We start from the raw sequence: 21,148 nt of genomic DNA on the forward strand, positions 1-21,148 counted from the left end.
AATAATTACTTAATGGTGCAAGTTCACAGGTTTCGGCGCGTGTTGACACGTAGACACTTCCTCTTAGTGACGGAGATCAAGCAAGGAGTCCCAAATCCTGGAGAGTCAAGAAGTACAGCCAAACAGCTTACACTTTGGTGCTTGGTGCGCGTGCATACCGCAGACAGATGTAGGTTTGCTGCGGGGAAGGGGTGGCGGCGGGGGGTGGAGTCACACGAGCAGAAGAGACGCAGCAGGACGTGTTGAGTTTAGGACCACAGCGCCACTGCTTTCTCCGAAGCAACTGGCGTCCAGACCAGATAACTATATCACTGATTGCTACCCAATGACACCGGTACGGTGGCTACCATCTAGCGGACACCTCGTCTGATCTCCTCCTTCCTTCTCTGAGTGTACAAACCTATCCTCTTCCCTCCTGGTCTCGACCACTCAACTCCTCTTTCTTGGAGATTTTAACATCCACCTGGATGCTTCCCGTCCTTCCTCTGGACTCTTTGGCGACCTCAGTGACTCTCGCTCTCTATCCTCCCCTCTGGCACGACTCACTCTGCAGGGCACACACTGGATGCTCTGATCTCTTCAGACCTTCCCCTTTCGATCCCTCTCGCCACTCCTCTCTCCGGGAGTGATCACTTTCTACTTTCCTCCCAGCTCACCCTTTCTAGCCCTCAGGCCAAACCAACTCCAGCACTGCCACCTACCTTCTCCGTTATCCAACCCATGAAAAGTGTGTCAGTTGAGGCTTTCACCGCCACTTTTTCACCCCCACCCGGCTGACTCACACCAAGACACAGCCCTTTCCATGCTCCACACGGCTATATACAATTCTCTCAATGTTCTTGTCATGAGGATCCACTTGAAGCCCAAAGCCAAGTGCAACTCTTGGTATGACTCGGACCTCGTCACCCATAAACGCAAGTGCAGAGTGGCTGAGAGGAAATGGCGTGCTTCCAGTACATTCTCTGACAAACTGGCCTGCCGCCTGCTCCAAAGGCAATTCCGGCTCTGTCTGCACCTAGAAGAGAGCCCACATCCAAGACTATGTCTCTGCGGCATCTATCAACTCGGCCGAACTCTAAAACATGGAAGGAGCTGGCCCATCCTGCTTCAGTCTCTACATCTCCTGTCCCCTCCCAGGCCCTCTGCACGGCCCTGGCTTCTCATTTCATCTCTAAAACTCAGGACATTCCCTTCCCCCTGAAGCACTCCCTTGTGCACCCTCTTCTTGAGAAACCCTCTGCCAACCCTTCCTGCCCGGCTAACTATCGCCCAATCTCCATCACTCCTTTCCTGGGCAAACTCCTGGAAAAGCTGGCCATCTCCCAGCTTAATCTTCACACTGAATGTGTTGGTTGTCTCCATGACCATCAGTCTGGCTTCAGAGCTGCCAGAAGCACGGAAACTGCTCTCCTGAATATCCATGAAGACCTGCTCTCCAACCTTGATTCCAACACCCCCTGTGTCCCCATATTACTTGATCTCTCTTCTGCCTTTGACACGGTCAACCATGCCATACTGCTCAACCGTCTCCATGATAACCTGGGTATCACCGATCAGGCCCTGGCTTGGTTGACTTCTTTCTTCTCCAATCAACCCTCACAGGTCCAACTTGGGTCCTTCCTCTCCTCTATCTCCATCTCTACCTGTGGTGTTCCCCTGGGGTCTAACCTCTCTCCCTGGCTGTTCAACCAATACCTGGCACTTCTTGCCCACTGCATTGCCGCTCTCTGTGCCAACTTTCAGTGCTATGTGGATGACACTCAACTCATTTTCAGGCTCCCTTCCACCACCTCTTCTCCTTCTCTCATCTTTGACTGTCGCTATCCAAGAGTGGTGTGCCGCCAATGATCTCTGCCTTAATCCCAGTAAGACAGAGATTCTCCTCATCGGCACACCTGCTCCCTCCTTTCCCGTCACTCTCTGGCCGGGCTCTCTTGGCCCTCTTCCTGCTCCCACCTGTGAGGCTAAAAACCTCAGGGTCATCTTCGACTCCACACTTTCCTTCTCTCCTCACATCTCTGACGTCTACAAGAAGTCACACTACCAGCTGCACCTTCCTTTCCTCTCCTTCCCCCAGAAGCTCACTGTTTCCAGAGCTATGGTTCTCTCTAGGGTGGACTACTGCAACAGCCCCTTTCTAAATCTGCCTGCCTCTACTATCCGCCCTCTGCAACTCATCCAAAACAGGACTGTGAGACTTGTTCTTGGTCTCAAGCCCAGGGATTGTTTCCCTCCAGGACTGAAATCTATGTACTGGCTCCCAGTGGCTGTGAGGATTAAGTTCAAAACCCTCTACGTTGTCAACAAGGCCTTCTGGGATCTGGGGCCTCAATACCTTCAACTGTTGCTTCCTAAATATCTTCCTTCTCAAGCTCTTTGCTCATGCGCCTCCAACTCCCTCAGGGTCAGTTGCTTCTTCAAGCAACGAGTTGGTACTAGATCTCTTTCTTCTGCTGGGGCCTCCCTCTGGAATAGCCTCCCTGCCTCTCTGAAATTTGAGGAGAACCATTTCTGGTTCCAGAAGCACCTCAAGACCTCCCCTCTTTGCTTCTGCTTTCTCTCCTCCTCTCCCCTGCAGATCTCCTGGCTGAAACTGCACTGGTTACCTGGCTACCCTCTGACCTCGGGCCCAGGTCCCCTCCCGCCAGTTGCACACCTGCACTGCCCCCCCCTCCCCCGGCAACCCTTGCACTCAGGGACTGTTTCTGTATCCCTACAGCCCCCTACCAGCACTTGACACCTGATGTCTTCACTTACCCTTGCTCACGCCACCGCTGGCCGCACTTTTTATTTAATGTCTGTATTTATTTTACTGTTATCCTATGTACAGTACTGCTCCTTCCCCTTTGCCCCCACACTTTTCCCCTTCCCCCCTCCCATGCACTTGCACAATCTCAATGTCACCTGGCCTAGTAAGATCGTTATCTCTGTCTTCCCTCTGTCCCCCCCCCACACCTTGGCTTGTCGCACATAGAAACACTTGTGTATAGGCGCGTTATAAATGCCGTATCATATATCATATGTTTTGGGATCGTCCTAGTAGGTGTACAAAAAACAACTGAAAATTACCACAAGCCACTGTTTTCCAGAAGGCAACCTGGGCCGCTCTTTGACAGCCTTCTTTAATTCTTCCCATATTTGGTTTATAGCTTCTCTTTTTTTCATGTTTGTTCTTATAAGCAATCCTAAATGTTTTACTAAGTTATGATCTGCCATCACTGGATGATTCTAATAAGGTAAGCTGATGCCAAACCAGTACGTATTACCAAAGATATTGGCCTATACGGAGCTCTGCTACACTTCTCTCTGCTCCTCCCAAACATCTCCACATTCTCAAACCCCCAAAGGTCCCTTGGACGTCATTGGATACCCCACACCCTCTTTTTTCAACAAGTTATTCCATTTGACCATCACTCGACAAAGTCCTGTAGGTAGCTCAGTTTCCTTCCTTGTCACCTGGGCCTTGCCATTTCATCAGACATCTTCTCTACCATCTCATTCCTGTTTGAGTATGCCAGGATCTCTTCCTCATGGTATTGTCTTTAAGGATGATTGAGTTTGCTTATCATCCCCTCCATACCCCCACAACCCCCCACTTGCAAACCATCATCCTTTCTATATTCAATACTCTTCCATGTATAGTACCAACAGCATTGTGTAACATCTTTGTTACCCGAATTGGGTTGGACCACTTCAACATTCCCTTTTCCAAGAGCACCTGGTGGTTTTATGCATAGCCACTCTCCAATTCCAGGAAATTTGATTTCTTGTACACCTGACCTATCAGACTCTTGTTCCTCAACCATGTTTCCCTCATCGTACCATACACAATTCGCCAAGCTCTCTGAAACCATGAGGTGTCAATTTAACGTTGGGCCTCCTCCATGGATATATTTGCATAGGGAGATCAAAGTTGCTGAATGTGAAGTAAACCTATGTGCTACTACCATCTCCTGCACAGGCACCACTTATTTAATTGCTCCCAACATGTGGTAATTAACCTGGTGGCAACCAGACGTGGACTCCCTGCTCACTGTGCTCAGAGAAGCACAGCTTCACCTCACTGATATGAGGCCCAACAAGGCTGAAACATGTGTATGGGGTTGCTGTTGGTACTCTTGTTCAGAGGAATTGCCAGAGCATTTCGGTGCTAGACTGCCCATGTGGGCGGGACAAAGACTGATATGCAAATGGATATTTCCCACCTGTCAAAGGTACAGTAAGCAAAAAGCGTGTGCTGCAAACTCATCTCGGAACAGGTCATCATGCCATGTTCTTTCTGGAGAGGAGCGCCTGCTACCTTTTTTGAAATGTGTTAAAGTTACTCACCGTAGTGATCAGAGTACTTCTAGTCCATAGTCCCCCTTTTCGCCATCCTTGTGGGTGTCCCCTAACATGAGGACGGTACCAGTACCTTTGGCAGCGAAATATTGAGCTTCCCCTATAAATTTAGTGTAACGCACAGGGGCATGGCCTCGGGTGTGGGCCTCACCTCAGTCCCCCTTGAACACATCTGATGCTTAGATAGCTGGCGACACCCATTACCTATTTGCAGTTGGCATACTAGCGGGGGAAGGCAGGTGGGACCTATGGATGAAAGGGGACTATGGACTTTGAGTACTGTAGTCACTATGGTGAGTAACTATAATTACTCATGTGTCCCGGGCCCTTTCCTCCATCCTTGTGGGCGATTCCACCGAAAAAGAACATAGGGAGGAGCTGTGATAACCTGCCTCATATCTAGGATGCAGCAAAAAGGTTCTTCAGAACCGCCTGACCAAACTCTGCATTGTGCCTGGAGCTGGCATCCAGTTACTAGTGCTTACAGAAGGCCGACAGAGTAGCCCAAGTAGCCGCTTTGCTGATGACATCCCAAGAAGCAGGTCGCTGAAACGCAACAGCCGTGGACTTGGCTTTGATCACATGAGCATGAATCCCCTGAAGAACAGGTCTGCCCATGTTCGTGTACGCCTCTGAAATGGCACAAACCATCCAACAGGTGATGGACACCTGAGAGCTGGGGGTAGAGCCCCCAAAAGTCACGAACATTGCCTCACACTTCCTGAAGGATTTCGTCCGATAGAGCTAAAACTTGAGGACCCTCTTGAGGTCCAAGGAATGCAGGGCCCCCTCTGTCTCGGATTGCGGGTACAGGAAGAACACTGGCAGGCAGATCTCTTGATACAGATGGAACGGAAAGATGACCTTGGGCAAGAAGTTAGGGTGAGTGCGCAAGATGGCCTTGTCGTCGTGAAACGTGGTGAGGGGCTTGCACGAGAACGAGTACAGTTCACTAATCCTGCGCGCAGAGGTGAGAGCCACCAGCAAAAAGGGTCACCAAGCGATGTCCACAGAGGCCATCGGCTCGAAATGCTTGCGCCGCAAAGCTGCAAGAACCACATTGAGGAAAAAGCCCAGACAACCTCTTAAGGTGGGTCTTAACCCACGGGTTGGACACAGAAAACACATGCTCAGGGGAATTCGTTTAAGGCCCAATGGCAGCCAGATAAGTGCTGCAAGTATCTGCCAGAACTCCAGAATGAACCAGGTGTGCTGAAATGGGCTAGGAGTATGTTAGTCACTCCGGTGAGTAACACTTAATTACTCCTATGTCCCTTCCCCTTTCCTCCATTCTCTATGGGCGACTATCATTCATACAACCGCCCTGTGGAGGAGAGCTTGACACTCTAGGCAAATAGATTACAAAGGACATCCTGGCTAAATTCTGTGTCAGGTGCCACTTTATGCAACGCTGAAACGCAAAAGCCGCGGACTTGGCCCCGATGGCGTGAGCGTGCATGCCCCTTGGTGATTCTTTGTGCTGAGACTTGTATGCCTCCTGGGTGGCTGCAGTCATCCATCTGGCTATTGAAGCTTTGGATGCTTGCTGTCCAGGCCTTGAGCCGCCAAATGTGACAAATAAGGCGTCCATCTTGCAAAAGTGCTTGGTTCTGTCAAGATAGAATTTTAACGTTCTTCTGACTTCCAAACAGTGAAGAGGCTTCTCGTTGTCTTCCTTGGTGTTTGGAAAGAGAGTGGGGAGCACAATTTCTTTGTTGAAGTGGAAGGAGGAGACCACCTTTGGTAGTAACCTTAGGGGGGTGCGGAGTACAACCTTGTCCCGATGAAACAGTTTAGGGCTTGAAAGCCACCAGAGCCTGAATCTCACAAACTCTGCAAGCTGAAGTAAGCCCCACTAGTAGTACTGTCTTGACCATGACCAATTTGATATCCACTGTGGCCATGGGCTCGAATGGTTTGTGCGCGAGGGCACCAAGAACAACGTTGAGATCACAAACTGTGTGCAGGCATCTGACAGGTTGGTAAAGCCTCGTTATCCTGGCTAGATGCCTCTTCACTACTGGATTGGCTGAGGAGACGGTAAACCTGTCTTGAGTTCCTGTATGCGCCAATGGCCGCTAGGTATATCCTGCAGGTTCTGACCTGGATCCCTGATCTCGCTAAATATGCTTGAGAAAAACACCACCGGGTCCAGTGTGCAGGATAGCGGGTCCCCTCGTTTTTCCTTGGACCAGAAGCAGAACCTAGTCCATATGCTTTTGTACTGCTTTCGAGTAGCGCGACTCCTGGCCCCCTAGATGATTTCTAGGTTATCCCAAGACAGCCGGAGATGTTGGCGAGTCACCTGCTTCGGTAACATGCTGCTACAGCTAGCCTCTCCGGGCAAGGGTGAAGAAACGCCCCCACCTGCTGCGCCAAGAGAGGGCCCCTTCCCGAATGGGAGAGGGACTTCTTTGCTGGACTGACAGCTGCCAAAGGTCTGAGAACCATTGTTAGAACTGATATAATATTGTTTCGTCCTCATTGTATATGTTGGCCTATGCCCAGTCGCTTTGCGAGGAAATCCGTATCGCAAGGTCGTGACCTTAAGTGAATCAAGCCTCCATTTTAGGTTAAAGCCGCCATTTTAGTTTATTGTACAAAGTCACCCTGTGGCCTAAAATGGCCGTCTTGTGTTCTTTTTGTTCTTGCTTTAACCTCTTCAACCTCTGTAGGAGAGTTAATGTGCAACCTGCCTTCAGGCTACATGTTAGGACCATGTAGACCTTGTCCTTTGTTGACCTCGGGATCAGGGGATTACTTGAATCCGCGATGTTAACCTACAAGTATACAAGAACAATAATGCTATCTAAACACGATATGTGAAACATTTGTATGATCTGTATTAAAGCAATGTGTAAAGAGTGTAACGTTAAACCTAGAGAATAATAGTGTTTGTTAGCAAATGTATTGAAAAGTAAACCGCATGCACGAGAAATGTAAATTAGGAAACGAACCTGGCGCGACCCTAGCCCAGTGCATGATTAACTTGTAGAAGGCTGGACATCGTTATAACAAACTGTATAAATACGCTGATGTCCAGCTAGCAAATCTTGTTCACTGCTCACACTGAACCCCGCTGGTGGTCTCTGTGATGTACTGACGGCCAAATAGCTATTTGTGTACTTTGTGTTGTGTTCTGTACAGAATTGCAATAAAGATTCTGGGAATCTTTACAAGCCTGTGTCGGTGTATTTCTCTTTGCATGGTGTAAAAGCCTTAATATTGTATTTTCTGATTCCACACCATGGCCTGGCCGGCCATTGAGGCGATATGAGAATGAGACGCAGTCTCTGGAACTGCCTGATCATGCAAACAACCTTGTGGATGAGTGGGGTAGGAGGAAATGCATACGCCCACATTCATCCCAGGAGATCTGAAGCGTGCCCCAGAGGGAGCCGCGCCCCCCCCCAGAACGCTAACAAGTAAGGTTGCTCTCCGTCGCAAACAGGTCTGTAATCAGGTGACCCCAACTGCTTAAAATGTGTCAAAGGACTCTCTCGTTCAATTGCCACTCGCAGTCGTCGGTGCCCGACTGAGTCGGTCTGCCTCCAGGTTCGATTACCCCGGCAGATGCACCGCTGAGATCCAGATGTATGTCGTGCGCCATCGCCCACTGCCAGATGCAGAGGGCCAGCTTGCATAGGAGTGGGGATCTGGTGCCCCCCTGCTTGTTGAGGTAGTACATGCAGGTAGAGTTGTCTGTCCGAATGCAAACTGCACTGCTCCTGATGAGTGGGAGGAATGCCCTGAGTGCGAGCCAAAAGGCCATCATTTCCAGCCAGTTGATTTTATTTTGTTGGCCGGTTTTAGACCAAAGATTGTGCACAGAATGTGTCCCATGGCTGTGGGAAGCGCCCCACCCATGAGTGAGGAATACGTAGACATGGTTCGCCAGAGGGGGGCCTGAATGGTCTGCCCACTATGAGGTTCGCATCCTGCCCCCTCCAAGTGAGGTCCTGCTGTAGGTGAGTGGGTATAGTGACCAGGGCTCCTTGATGACCCGACTCCTGGTCCCAGGATGCTGGGAAATGAACCTACAGCCTACTCATTCGCAGTCTGGTGTAAGGGATGGCCAGGAGGCATGCCGCCAGGACTCCCAGCAGGTGCTGGTACCACCAGGCTGTAGTTACTGTTCTGCTGAGGAAGTGAACAACGGAGGATTTGAGCGTCGCCACTTTCTCCTTCGTGGGGAACACCTGCTTCTGCATATCCCACAGCAGCCCCAAGAACACCAGTGATTGTGTAGGGTAGAGCGGAGACTTCTGGAAGTTGATAGAGTACCCCGGTTGTAGAGTGTAGACATGAGTCTTCCCGCTGCATACCTGACCTGCTCTGGTGACCCCCCCTCGGACAAACCAGTTGTCGAGGTAAGGATACACACGGAGGCCCTCCAACCTGAGCAGGGTCGCCACCATGTTGATCAGTCTTGTGAATACCCTTGGCGCTGAGTTCAGGCCGAATGGCAACACATTGTATTGAGTCTAACCCATTATTTATTTGAAACTTTGTTTATTGGCATTTCTCAGTTACATTTTAGACATTTTAATAACTCATGCAGTAACAAAAAGTGGTGAACAGGTCTCGGCTGTTCCTCACAGCTGGTGTAATGAACCAATATAACTAAAATAACTAAACAACAAACAAAGATACCATACAAGTGGGGGTCTTCGTTTGGCAGATGTGGGTCTGACCATTCATGAAGGGGCCATAATAATACTAGCTGTAGTGGCTCACAGGGTGCTTAATTCCCGGTGACGTGGCACTAGGCCGCAAAGTCTTGCCCATTTTGTTATATGTAGAATCTTGTTATTTACATTTCTGCAAGTATAGTCTAGCAAATACAGCAAGTCTTGTGTTCCAGGCAAGTAAACCATTACATTACAGTGCATGTGTGTAGCAAATTAAGGACCTGTGCAGCAGTTAGCACGAACCACAGCCAACTTTCAGTATGGAGGCAGGTGCAAGTTTGGCCTGGTGTAGGGTGGTCCTTGGGTACAGGGCCTTGTCTAAGATCAGGTAGCAGGAAGACTGCAGGTTGGGCCCTCCTGATATGGTATGGGGGGGGAAATGTATAGCTACTCACTGTAGTGACTAACGTACTCTTAGTCCATAGTCCCCTCTCCTCCACCAGAAAAATCTTCTTCCCCTATAAATTTAGATGGGTGCGGCACTGGGAGCATGCGCTCGCCTGACTCCGCCCACTGGCACCACTCCTCAGTCCCCATTAATGCTTAGAGAATATTCAGAATTGCCCAATGACACCTGTATAATTAGGGGGGAGGATGGTGGCACGTATGGGGGAAAGGGAATTATGGACTAAGAGTATGTCAGTCACTACGGTGAGTAACTATAAATGCCTCTTACCTCCCATCCCCATTCCTCCATACTGTATCAGCGATTACAACTGAATGTAGCCTAAGAGTGGAGAGGAGACCGTCCTCAATAAAACAGGTTTCTTAGAATCGCCTGCCCAAAAGCCACGTCTGACCTAGAGGCGGCGTCCAAATAGTAGTGCTTACAGAAAGCCGAAGGGGTGGCCCAGGTAGCCGCCCTGCTGATGACCTGCCACGGCACATGCCTTTGGAATGCTATGGCCGTGGCCTTGGCTCTGACCGCAGGGGTGTGCAAGTTAGCTGGCACTGGCTTGTGTTGCCCCTCATAAGCCTCCTTGATGGCCGCGACCATCCACCTTGCTATGGAGGCCTTAGAAGCCTGATAACCAGGCCTTGACCCACCGAAAGTGACAAACAAGGCATCCGACTTGCAGAAGTCCTTGGTCCTGTCTAGGTAGTATTTTAGAGCACGTCTGACGTCCAGACAGTGCAAGACCTTCTGAGGCTCATCCTTGTGGTCGGTGAAGAACATGGGGAAGAATCTCCTCATTGAGATGGAAGGAGGTGGTCACCTTGGGTAGCAATTCAGGGTGCATTCGCAGGACCACCTTTGTCCTTGTGAAAAGTGGTGTAGGGCTCTGAAGCCACCAGAGCCTGAATGTCGCTGACTCTGCGAGCAGAGGTGATGCCCACGAGTAGAGCGTTCTTTATGGTGACTAGCATGATGTCCACGGACGCCATTGGTTCAAAAGGTCTGTGCGCCAAGGCGTCCAACACAACATTGAGGTCCCACGCAAAGTGTGGCTTCTTTATAGGCGGGTGGAGTCTGTGAAGGCGGTCAAATGTGCTTGACCACCGGGTTAGAAGTGGAGAAGAGGCCCTCGTCCGAATTCCTGTAAGACCCTAGGGCTGCCAGATAGGTGTGGCATGTGTCCACCTGCACGCCGGAGTGGGCGGTTAGCTTGGGAGAGGTTCAAGTGTTTCAACGTGACCTGCTCAGGTACCACGCTGCGAGGGCTAGTTTTTGAGGAGCAGGGTGGAGCCCTGCCGCAGTTTGAAGTACGCGGACCACCACATGAGGTCAGAGTGGAGAAAGGGAGGAAGAGAGGAATGTCGACTGGCTCCGCATTGGAACCCTTCTCCTGGTTCCATGAGGCTGCGAAGTGCAGCTGCAATCTCCTCACCTTGAGCCTTGTGTGGGTTACAGCCAATAGGACGGCCGCCGTTATACCCAACAGATGTTGGTACCACCAGGCCGAGGTCACTGCCCTGGAGACAAAGTGAGAGGTGGCCTTCTTGATGGCCACTATCTTGTCTTCCGAGGGAAAGACTCTCTCTGAGCGTGTGTGCCAGATGAGGCCCAGGAGGGTAAGTGTCTGCGTGGGCTGCAGCAGAGACTTCTCGAGATTGATAGTGAACTCCAGGTCGTGGAGTGCATTCATCAGTGCGGAGGAGGTATGGTGAACCACTTCCTGAGATGTGGCCCGGATGAGCCAGTCGTCCAGGTATGGGTAGACATGGTGGCCCTGAGGAAGGCTGCCATTGCATTCATCAGCCTGGTGAAAACCCTGGGGGCTGAGTTGAGGCCAAAGGGTAGTACCTTGTATTGGAAATGGCAGTCTATGATCCTGAACCGCAGTAAGGAACGATGCGGCTGTGAAATCGGGACGTGTAGGTACGAGTCCTTAAGATCCAGGGAGCACATCAAGTCTCCCCTGTCCAGTGTTCCTGCAATAAGTGCTGACGTAACCATCTTGAATTTTTGCAGAGTAAGTGGGCAGTTGAGGGTGGAAAGGTCCAACACAACTCTCAGACCAGCCTGGTTCTTCTTCTGTAGGGCGAAAATCCTAGAATAAAAGCCCAAGTCTCGCTGGGAAGTTGGGACTTCTTCCACAGCCTGGCTCTCGACGAGCAACCGGATCTCCGCCAACAGAGTTGTTGCCCCAATCTGTGGGAGAGGAGGGGAGGAAAGGAAGGTACCCAAAGGCAGTACCCCATGGAGACTAAGGAGAGAACCCAGGGGTCCGAAAAATTATGGCGCCAAAATTGCACGTCAAAGGCAAGCCAGCCTCCCCCCCAGGGGACACGTGGACCCGAAGGGGCATGTCATGCCTTCTTTCCCTATGAAGCTGTTGCTGAGGAGGGGGATTGGAAAAAGGTTGACTGATTACGGCAGGCCGCGATTGCCTAGAACTAAGAGGCCCATGCAAAAAAAATGGGTGGGTTTAAGACTATGGGTGTGCGCCCCAATAACGATTTTCCTGGGGAAATAAGCCAGCGGGTTGCCTGGGGAACAAGGTGAGGAAGAGAGCAAATTGAGAGGGAAGGAATTGGCGGATAAAAAGGGGCACAGGAAGAGGAAAGGTGTGCATTATGACAAGGAGCATTAAGAGGCCAAGTGGAGGAAGGACAGTATACATGAGAGTATAGGAGGGTTGCTGAAGCAGTGTACAAGGTGAGTTATTGGTTGGTGGGAGAAAGTGGTACTTGGGTTTGAGTGTCTATGCAAGGTGCGTTTGGGGGCTAATAAAGGGAGAGTAGGAAGTGAATGAGGTGGTGACTGAGGACTGAAAGAAGAGTGTCTATGGGAGATGATGTGAGTAGAGAATATTGTAAGGGAGATAGTTTGGAGAAACTACTATAGTAACAGTGTGGAGAGGAGAGTAGTATTCGTGCACAGAGGGGAGAGTACTAGTAGTGAGGCAATGAGTAGACCAAGAGAGAACATCAGAAAGGCAGATGGGAAGGATGGTAGAGATGCAGAGACATGTGAGACTGGGTAAGAAGAGTAGAAGGAAGGGAAAGACTGAAAAGAACATCAGGGTGAGGAGTACAAGGGTGTGAAAGGGAAGGACCAGGTGGGGCAGAGTGTTTGAAATGCACCCATCTTTACGTTACACTGCATTGGGGACCTAGGTTAGGGACCACCTAGATTCTCAGCGGGAAATAGTTAGAAAGGGCATTTGCCCTTAGGTCATCACCCCCAGACAAGCAGATTCTAAGAGTGTAGGGGTTTACTGATACCGAGACAAATTCATGGGATTGAGGGAAGCCTGGGATAGGGAGGGTATGCCCTACACTAGGGGTGAGGCTGTCCTTTAGCAAGCGTCTTTACAATTCTTCAAATAAAAACCCTTGCACTGTCTTCGAGAGTTGATGTGTACATCTGTGACATGTACATAACAGACACCTACCCATCTTTTATCAAAAACCACTTTCCTAATCGATGCTTCGCAAACCAGGGGCTGCCCTTACGGTGAACGTTTTATGTTACTCACCGTAGTGACCAACGTACTCCTAGTCCATAGTCCCCTTTCCTCCATATAGTATGGGCGTCCCTCACTACATATGGGAAACAACCCTTTTCACCAGAAAAAATGGTCTCCTTCAAATTCAAATGCGCGATCGGGCGCAACCCCGGGAGCATGCACTGCCTTGACTCTGCCCACCGGCACCACCCCTCAGTCCCCTTTGACATGTCGACTATATTAAAATTGCCTAATTACTTTTTTTTAAGGGTAAGGAGGCGGTGGGACTGATTGAGGAAAGGGGACTATGGACTAGGAGTACGTTAGTCACTACGGTGAGTAACATAATTGCTCCCACGTCCCGTTCCGTTTCCTCCATACTGCATGGGCGATTACCACTGAATGAAGACCTGGAGAGGAAAGTTGGCCCTCAAGTAAAACAAGTTTTTTTTGAGGGGGATTTTTTTTTTTTAATTGATTTTCAACATACAAATGCATAAAGTACAAGAATACATAACAATTCTCTTCACAATTCATTCCCCCTTCATTACATATCAACTCTTTCATGTAATAAATTGATCCAATCTTCGTGAATTCATTATTCAATGTTAATTGATTAAGAGGTAGGTTAACTCAAAGACCAAAATACTAAGGAGGCGAAGTATAGCCAGAAGAAAAAAGGGGTGAGAAAATAGATTTAAAAAAAAGTAACACTTGGGTCAGGTCAACAAGCCATCAATTCATAAACTCAGCATCAAGTATAAGGGATTCATGAAGTGCTTCATAAGTTCTGGTTGAAGAGCATGTGTTCTCTGTCTGAAACACAGTCCAGAAATGGGCTCCAAATTTTTATACATTTTGGAAGCTTCCCTTCAAGCATGGCTGTGAGTTTCTCCAGGCCCAGCAATTCCCACACTTTTATCCACCAATAAGCTAATTGTGGACCTTCCATCGTTTTCCAAAACTGGCGGCAATTTGTAGTTGTGAGATCAGAGCCGCTTTATGTGTTGTCATTGGGAAAGACCCATCTTCTGGTGCATCCCCCAACAGCAACACTCTTGGGTCCATGGGGAGCAGAGAGCCGGAACCTCTTCAATTTTTAACCTCACATCCAGCAAAAAAATGTGAATAACTGGACAGTGCTACCACATGTGGGCCAGATCCCCCCGGTCCCCACATCCATGTCAACATGTATCCGGGTATCCTGAATTAATCGTATGGAGTCTACTTGGAGATAAATACCACCTAAAACAGACTTTAATGGCGTTCTCTTTCACTACAGCACAACGCAAACTCTTCTGGGCCCTATGCCAGATCCTTTGCCATGACTCTTCTGAAATTTCCAGTCCTAGTTCCCTCTCCAAGCTTGCATGTAAGGGAGTTTCTCCTCTAATAGAGCTTTCTCTAAAAGTCGATTACATGAGGCCATTCTATGCGACTGTTGCCCCTTGAGGATTTTAATTTCTATACCAACTGGGACTCTCATAGCAGCTTGACGGGTGCCCTTATTAGTTAGCCAGTACCGCAGTTGAATATACCTAAAGCGTTCTATCTCTGAGACCCCGAACCTTTCTTTACATTCTTGGAAAGTCAGGGGTTTCCGACTTACATACAAGTCCCTCAGTATTAGGGGTTTGTCCTGACTCCAGTTTTGATATGACTTGGCACATAACCCCGGGGTGAATGCCGGATTCTGGGTGATGGGGGATAGCGGGTCTAACCCTGACGTAATACTCCTCTGAACATGCCCTATCCCAACTCTGGAGCGTGGCTAGGTTGGTTGGAAGCAACTCACCCCGGTAACTCCGAGCCTCACTGGGGAGAAATGGGAAGTAGGCCAGGGGAAATGAAGTTACTGCCTGTTCGATCTCTTGCCATTTAGGAGGATCCAATGACTTTCACCAGGAAAGCATCAACGCCACCTGAGCTGCCCTAAAGTACTGCAACACTGAGGGGAGGCCCAGCCCACCTACCGTCTTCCCTCTTGTAAGAAGCTTGCAAGGAACCCTCAGTTTCTTCCCTTTCCAAATAAACCGGCCTATCTCCTTTTGCATAGCTATGAGCTCGAACTCAGGGATGGGAATTGGCAGGGAATTAAAAGCATATAAAAGTTTCGGGAGAAGTGACATCTTGATCGCATTAACTCAGCCTAGCCATGAGATCTCCTGAGAGTCCCAGTGTTGCAGCCACTCTTTTGCCTCCTTAAACAGGGCATGGGTTATTCGCCTTGTAGAGGCCAGCGTAAGTTGGAGTTAATTTTATCCCCAGATACGGGATATCAGTGTAGGACCATGAAATGTGTGATGCTGCCTGTACTCCCTCTAGCCTACTGGGATCTTCAGTTAAGGCCATCCCTACAGATTTGAAACCAGAAATAGTTGCAAACCGAGTCAGGGGGTCCAAGAGGGGCGGAATCGAACTAGGGGCATCGTTCAGAAAGCAAAGCAAATCATCCGCGCATAAAGCTACTTCATGGTATTGCCCCGCTATCTCAAAGCCTAGGATATCAGGATGAAGTCGAAATTGTTGGGCCAGGTGCTCAATAGCCAAAGCAAAAACTAAGGGTGACAATCGACTAGGTCCAATTCCTATTTACTTTGACCTTGGTCGAGGGGATTTGAAAATGTGAAAGTATTAATTTGGAAAACCCAGGGCCAACACCAAACCCTCCTAATACCGCTTCTAGATACCCCCAGGACATGCTGTCAAATGCCCTATGGGCATCTAGGGATAATAATGACAGCCTTCCTGGGATCTTCGGGGGAAAGGGCAATCAGATCTATAGCTCGACAAACATTATCGTACGTTGAACGGTTGTGTATAAACCCTGTTTGGTCATTCGTTATCAAAGATGGAAGAATCCCTCCCAATCGCCCCGCAATTATTTTTCCCAGCAACTTTGCATCTGTTTAACAGCGCGATTGGCCTGAAGAACTTTGGCCCATCCAGGGCGTCGGCGTCTGCCATCAGCGAACGGGATGCAACCACGGCTGGCTTTAGTCGCTTCGTCTGAGGTCTTCGGGTGGCGGGAAACCCACTGGCGGATTTTCCTCAGTCGTCGACGGCCTTGAATTTCTCCGGCAGGATGAAAGCCGTTGATGGTGATGAGCAAGGGAGTCCTTGGATCAAATGTCTTACGCAAAGGAGCACTGGAGCTCCGGTCGGCGACGGCGGTTGTAGACAGTGATGGACTTCAATGTTCGGGCGCTTCGCTTTGTGATTCTGTGGCAAAGATCAGCTGGTGCACGATGGTCCCTCGTAGCTCGGGAAGAGGTCTCCTAGCCAGGTGCTCTCTTGGATCAGTTCCTTGACAGTCACTGAGCTTTAAGATTAGTGAAGGACAGCAGCAGCAATTCTTCTTCTTCCAGCAGGCTTCAAGGTTAAGTATCAACATCAGCTTCTGAACAATTTCCATCAGTGAGAGGCCCCCCAGATATACTGTGGATCTCCCATTCATTCTGCTGGGTCACACTCAGGCAACCAATCATTCAGAAGGGCATTCAGGCAGCCAATAAGGCTCACAGTGCATTCAGGCCATTCTTCTCCATCCAGACACTCACATTACAGAATGTAGATTCGGACAAGCACTCTGCCATTCAGCATTCATTCCAGTTTCGGGCAGGGCTGTCTCAGTCATTATGCCAACCACCAGATACTAGACACTCATAACATGAAATGCATATTCATCACACACTTCATTCACTCAGGTCCCACCCCACAGGCATACCCACAACATATAGTCGTTGGGAAGGCTCGAGCCTGACTGGGCTGAACTGCCCCACACTACCATTTAGGGAACTTCCACCCAACAGCCAGTCAGGGGGAAGGGACAGAGTCAGGGCTTCCTGGGACTTCGGGAAAATAAAGTAACAGGCGATAGACAGCAAGAGGCCACAGGTGCCATCTTGTTTCGTATCAGGAATCAACTGATTCCAATGGCAGGGCCTGGGTATCCCCAAAAATGGAGGATACTCAGAGCACCTGTCAAATTCAGCATGGAGTTACCACCAGCCCATACCCTGCTCTGTGGGCCACACACAGGTGCCCAAAAACATACCCTAGGAGTACAGGGTTGTACCCCTACCCATGGGTGCCATAGGGGTATCGCAAGGGTCTGTTCACCACGACAAAAAGAGGAAGAGCCGCACTGCCAGGAGTCCCACATGAACTCCTGCGTGGAAAACAAGACAGAACAAACATGATAAAGCAATAAAGGACAAGGATATGGAGGCTCTGTCCCTCCAATGCATTTCCAGCATCACACTACTTCAATGACAAAGTCACTACCATGACAAAATGTGTGCAGTGCCCCTCAGTTTCTCTGTGGAATGCGACCACCACCTCCCCAGATCCAGATGTGTCCTTTAAACAGGTCATCGTGTTTTCAGACTGTTAGTAACATTTTAACAGTTGGAGTCAAGCTGTTGAAGGCAAGTTAAATAAGCAGGTATTTTCATTAGGTTAATACATTGTCCTCTTCCTATTATGCCAAACTGGGCAAAACAATCAAAGCATGCATTACAGTTTTACCTATTTCAAAGTGAAATATGAGTCCACCATGTTCATTACATGGAACGGCAAATCAAACTGACATTTATATAATTATCACTTATGAAAACCCTAAAAAATCTATTCTCCTTAATAGAGGGCAAAAAAGCAAGTTAGATTACTGGAATTATCTTATCAACTGAACCATAGACTGTCAACAGCTAGGATAACTGTAATCGGAGGCAAACTATCCAGGAAAGAACATTGATAAAATAGTTTGGCCAAACAAGTTTGAATAAATCTACTTCATGTAAAATTGCACTAAATTGAACATAGGGAGTTTAGAAATGGAGCTGGATTGTCCCAAACAACTTGTGTTCCTTGCGTATATATTCTAATATACAACCATTTCCTCACTTTATGGATGGAAAATGTAAATCTTTCTTTGGCAACAGCCGACATGGTAATTTCTGGAAATTATATTGAAAAAAATAGTTTCTACGGTTAAAATAGAAGACTCACCGGTCCATAAGGAAGGCACATATAAGGTTCTTGGCTTCTTTCGAAATATCACTATCATCAGGAAAGGTGAGGGAATTCTTATGGTTCATAATCTTACTATACGTTCCCACCAAAGAATCAGCATAAAACGGTGTGTCACCTGTAAAGAAACCTGAATCTGTTAAAAGACAGACTACCATCTGACAAAGCTTTTCAAAATATGAACTTCATCATTCGATTATCAGCTCAAACACTCGCAAAAGTGAAATTCAAATAATCTATGACACATTATTCACATGTGACTGCTGCAGTATCTTTAAATACAAGCATTATCTGAGCCAAACATCCACGGTCCATAACATTCAGGAGATGCTTATGCAGTGTTGGTTTTTGTCTACATTCCTAGAAACACTTGTGTACAGGTGTGTTATAAATGCCTTGCATCATATTACATAGTTTTTCTTACCCCCTGGCCCCCTCCTCCATATAAATCCAGGACAGAAAATCACAGAATGCTAAAAAACAACACAATTGCCTGAGCAGCTCTGAAACCTGGGGCTGAGTACACATCTGTTTTACGGTGTTCTTTGAACAGCCCCACTAAACCGTCAACCAAGTCGAATCATTTTTATTGAGCATTTGTTTGCATGTTAAGAGAAACGATACACAAAAATAGATTTAGAGTCTTCTTTATCCCAGCCTCATCAAAGGAAATGCCAGCAAAACATTTTTAACTATTATGGCCACGCCACAGAGGTGTCACAGCATCTTAATCCTTAGCATTCTCACTCACTGAACACAAGTATATAAAAGCTTCAGATTTCCGTGCTGCCTCAAGTAGTGTCCTGTATGAACGGCTACTGCCCAATTGTGCAGCATAGACTATGCGCGGGAAAAGTAATATTCACGAGAGACACTTGAAGAGAAACTGGTCTTTTATAAAGCTGCAGGGTAAGGAACCCCAATAAGATGCTGATGCTGACAATCCTAAACTACAGTGGAAAATAACATCAAAATACAAGGGTGTTTGGAATGGAATGATGTAAGGTCAGCCAACAAGTGCAGGCGAGTAACAGCAAGTTTAAGTTACTTGCCTGTAACTATTGTTCCCCAGCATGGATCTGGCATGGATTCACATGCTCATGAATATTCTCCGTCAGGCTGGGAATCCTCAGTAAAAGAAAAAACAGTTTCACTTTCACTTTAAAACTGCATTTCTCGAAGATGGCCGCTAGGCCAGGAAAACAAAGGCAAGGACGCTCCATGAGAACAAGCAACGCAGCAGCAGCTACAGCCACAGAAAGGGTTAAAAATGGATAAAGCAGCGAGGCGCCCGACCGAAGGTCACACCACCAGAACAGAAGGTAAGCGGGAGCACAAAGACATTTACTTCAGACAATTACAGACCCCGTGGGTGGAAAGCGAGGCCAGCAGAGCGTAAGCGCCTCAAAGCAGACGCAGTATCGGGAACTGTTAGCCAGAGGAACATGCCAATGCACCTGGTCAGGGGGCTGATCAAATATTAACGACCCTAACACCAAGATCAAGAGAAAGGGAGGGGGTAGCAGGGTAACCGGCAGAGACACCGCGCTGTGAACTGAAAGGTGTGAAGAGTTGATTTAAAGGTGATATAACACGCTGTGATAAAACACGCAGTGAAACCTGCTCACCGACCCAAAACAAGCATAGGATAATACCTGAAATACAAAAACAGGTCCTGGAAGCACAGAAGGGAAGAAGGAACAAAGAAGACAACAGTTTACTCCCCACCTAATTTCTGCACTGCCAAAACAAAGGGATTGCCTGAGGATATTGAGGAAATAAGATAGGCATAAGGGCTGCACGCTAAGCCACAGTGATTGCCACAGAGCCCCCTTGCGCTATATTGTCATCTCTCGATCTGAAGTCTATTGAATACTGGTCCCCCACCCACCATAAGAAAGAGGGACTCGACCCATACTACGGTAGGAACAGATTCACACCATCAGGGGAAAACTGAAGTATAAGGAAACCTCTCAGACGCCAGGGGCAAAACCTAGGAGTAACCAAGCAAGAGATAAAAGGATAATCTCACAAGGAGGACAGTTGGAGACAACAGCAAGACACCCAAACACCAGCGCCGGAGAAACACGTGGAGAGAGGGGACAAAACTGAGAGCCGCCCCAGTATGGCGTTAAGTAAGGAAGAGCTACAAGATTGCCTGAGAGGAATGGAAACAAGGATGATGGAATCACCCCAGGACCAATTTGGGAAAATGAAGGAGGAGCTGAAGACATCGCTACAAGAAGACAGAAAGGAAATAAACGAACTGGGTAATAGAGTTGACACGACAGGGGACAGTTTAATCGAAGTGTCGGAGGATCTGAAGCAAAAGAGCGTGCTACTTGAACAAGTGGCCAGAGACGCTCACAACTTACAGATCCAAGCAGAGGACCTCAATAATCGCACCAGACGGTCCAACATTAGGGTCAAGGGTCTGGTGGAATCGTTCCTGGACCATGACTTAAGAGACCGTGCAACAGTGCTTCAGTAGCCTCCTAAAAGGGACACAGCCGGAGGACATAAGGATCGACGGAGTGCACAGAGTGGGTCCTAAGAAGAGGGACCCGGGCGCAAGACCCCAGGATGTCTTGGTGGCCCTGACCTCATATTATGAAAGATAAGATACTTGGGAGGCACGACCACACCAAAACCTATAAACGGGTCTCAGATTCATCTTTATCAGGACCTTGGCCTCACCACGTTGCAAAAGAGGAGAGTGATGCAACCAGTAACACAGATACTCGTAGCTAACAATATCACCTACAAATCGACCTTCACCTTCTAATTGTTTATATGGGAGGGCAAGCAACAGCAGATCACCAAATCCCTGATGCAAATAGAAGGTGACGAGGACCAAACTGAACAGTTGGCAAGTCAAAACTCTCTTATAGGAGGTTCCAAATCATGGAAATGGACGGCAGACAAACAGGAGACGTGGGAGGGAAGTGAAATTGACAGGTTTGTGTACTAAAACATTGAATAAGTGAAAGGGTACTGGCGACAAGATGTTACCACACGACATGGGGAGAGGAAAGAATAAACAAAAATGCTAGATTAAGGAGAAGTGACCCGGACGGAGGGGCAAATATCTGACCATCTTGGAATTCGACTCAGGATTCGGACTATCCTGGCTGTTCTAAATCCCAGACTTGTACAAGGCCCAATGCCCTGGAGTTCTCCCTGGGAGGATGG

General features: G+C 48.4%; 1 protein-coding gene across 1 annotated transcript in view; it reads right to left on the reverse strand.

The window, feature by feature from the left end:
• Positions 1-21,148, reverse strand: part of ROCK1 (Rho associated coiled-coil containing protein kinase 1) — a 3,300,884-nt gene that overhangs the window by 2,291,418 nt on the left and 988,318 nt on the right. The window contains exon 8 of the mRNA XM_069620881.1: positions 17,936-18,074. Within this exon, the coding sequence (XP_069476982.1) occupies positions 17,936-18,074 (139 nt within the window). The remainder of the gene's footprint in view (positions 1-17,935; positions 18,075-21,148) is intronic.

This window comes from Ambystoma mexicanum, chromosome 5q, assembly GCF_040938575.1.
Source record: "Ambystoma mexicanum isolate Mex_15411 chromosome 5q, UKY_AmexF1_1, whole genome shotgun sequence".
NCBI lineage: Eukaryota > Metazoa > Chordata > Amphibia > Caudata > Ambystomatidae > Ambystoma > Ambystoma mexicanum.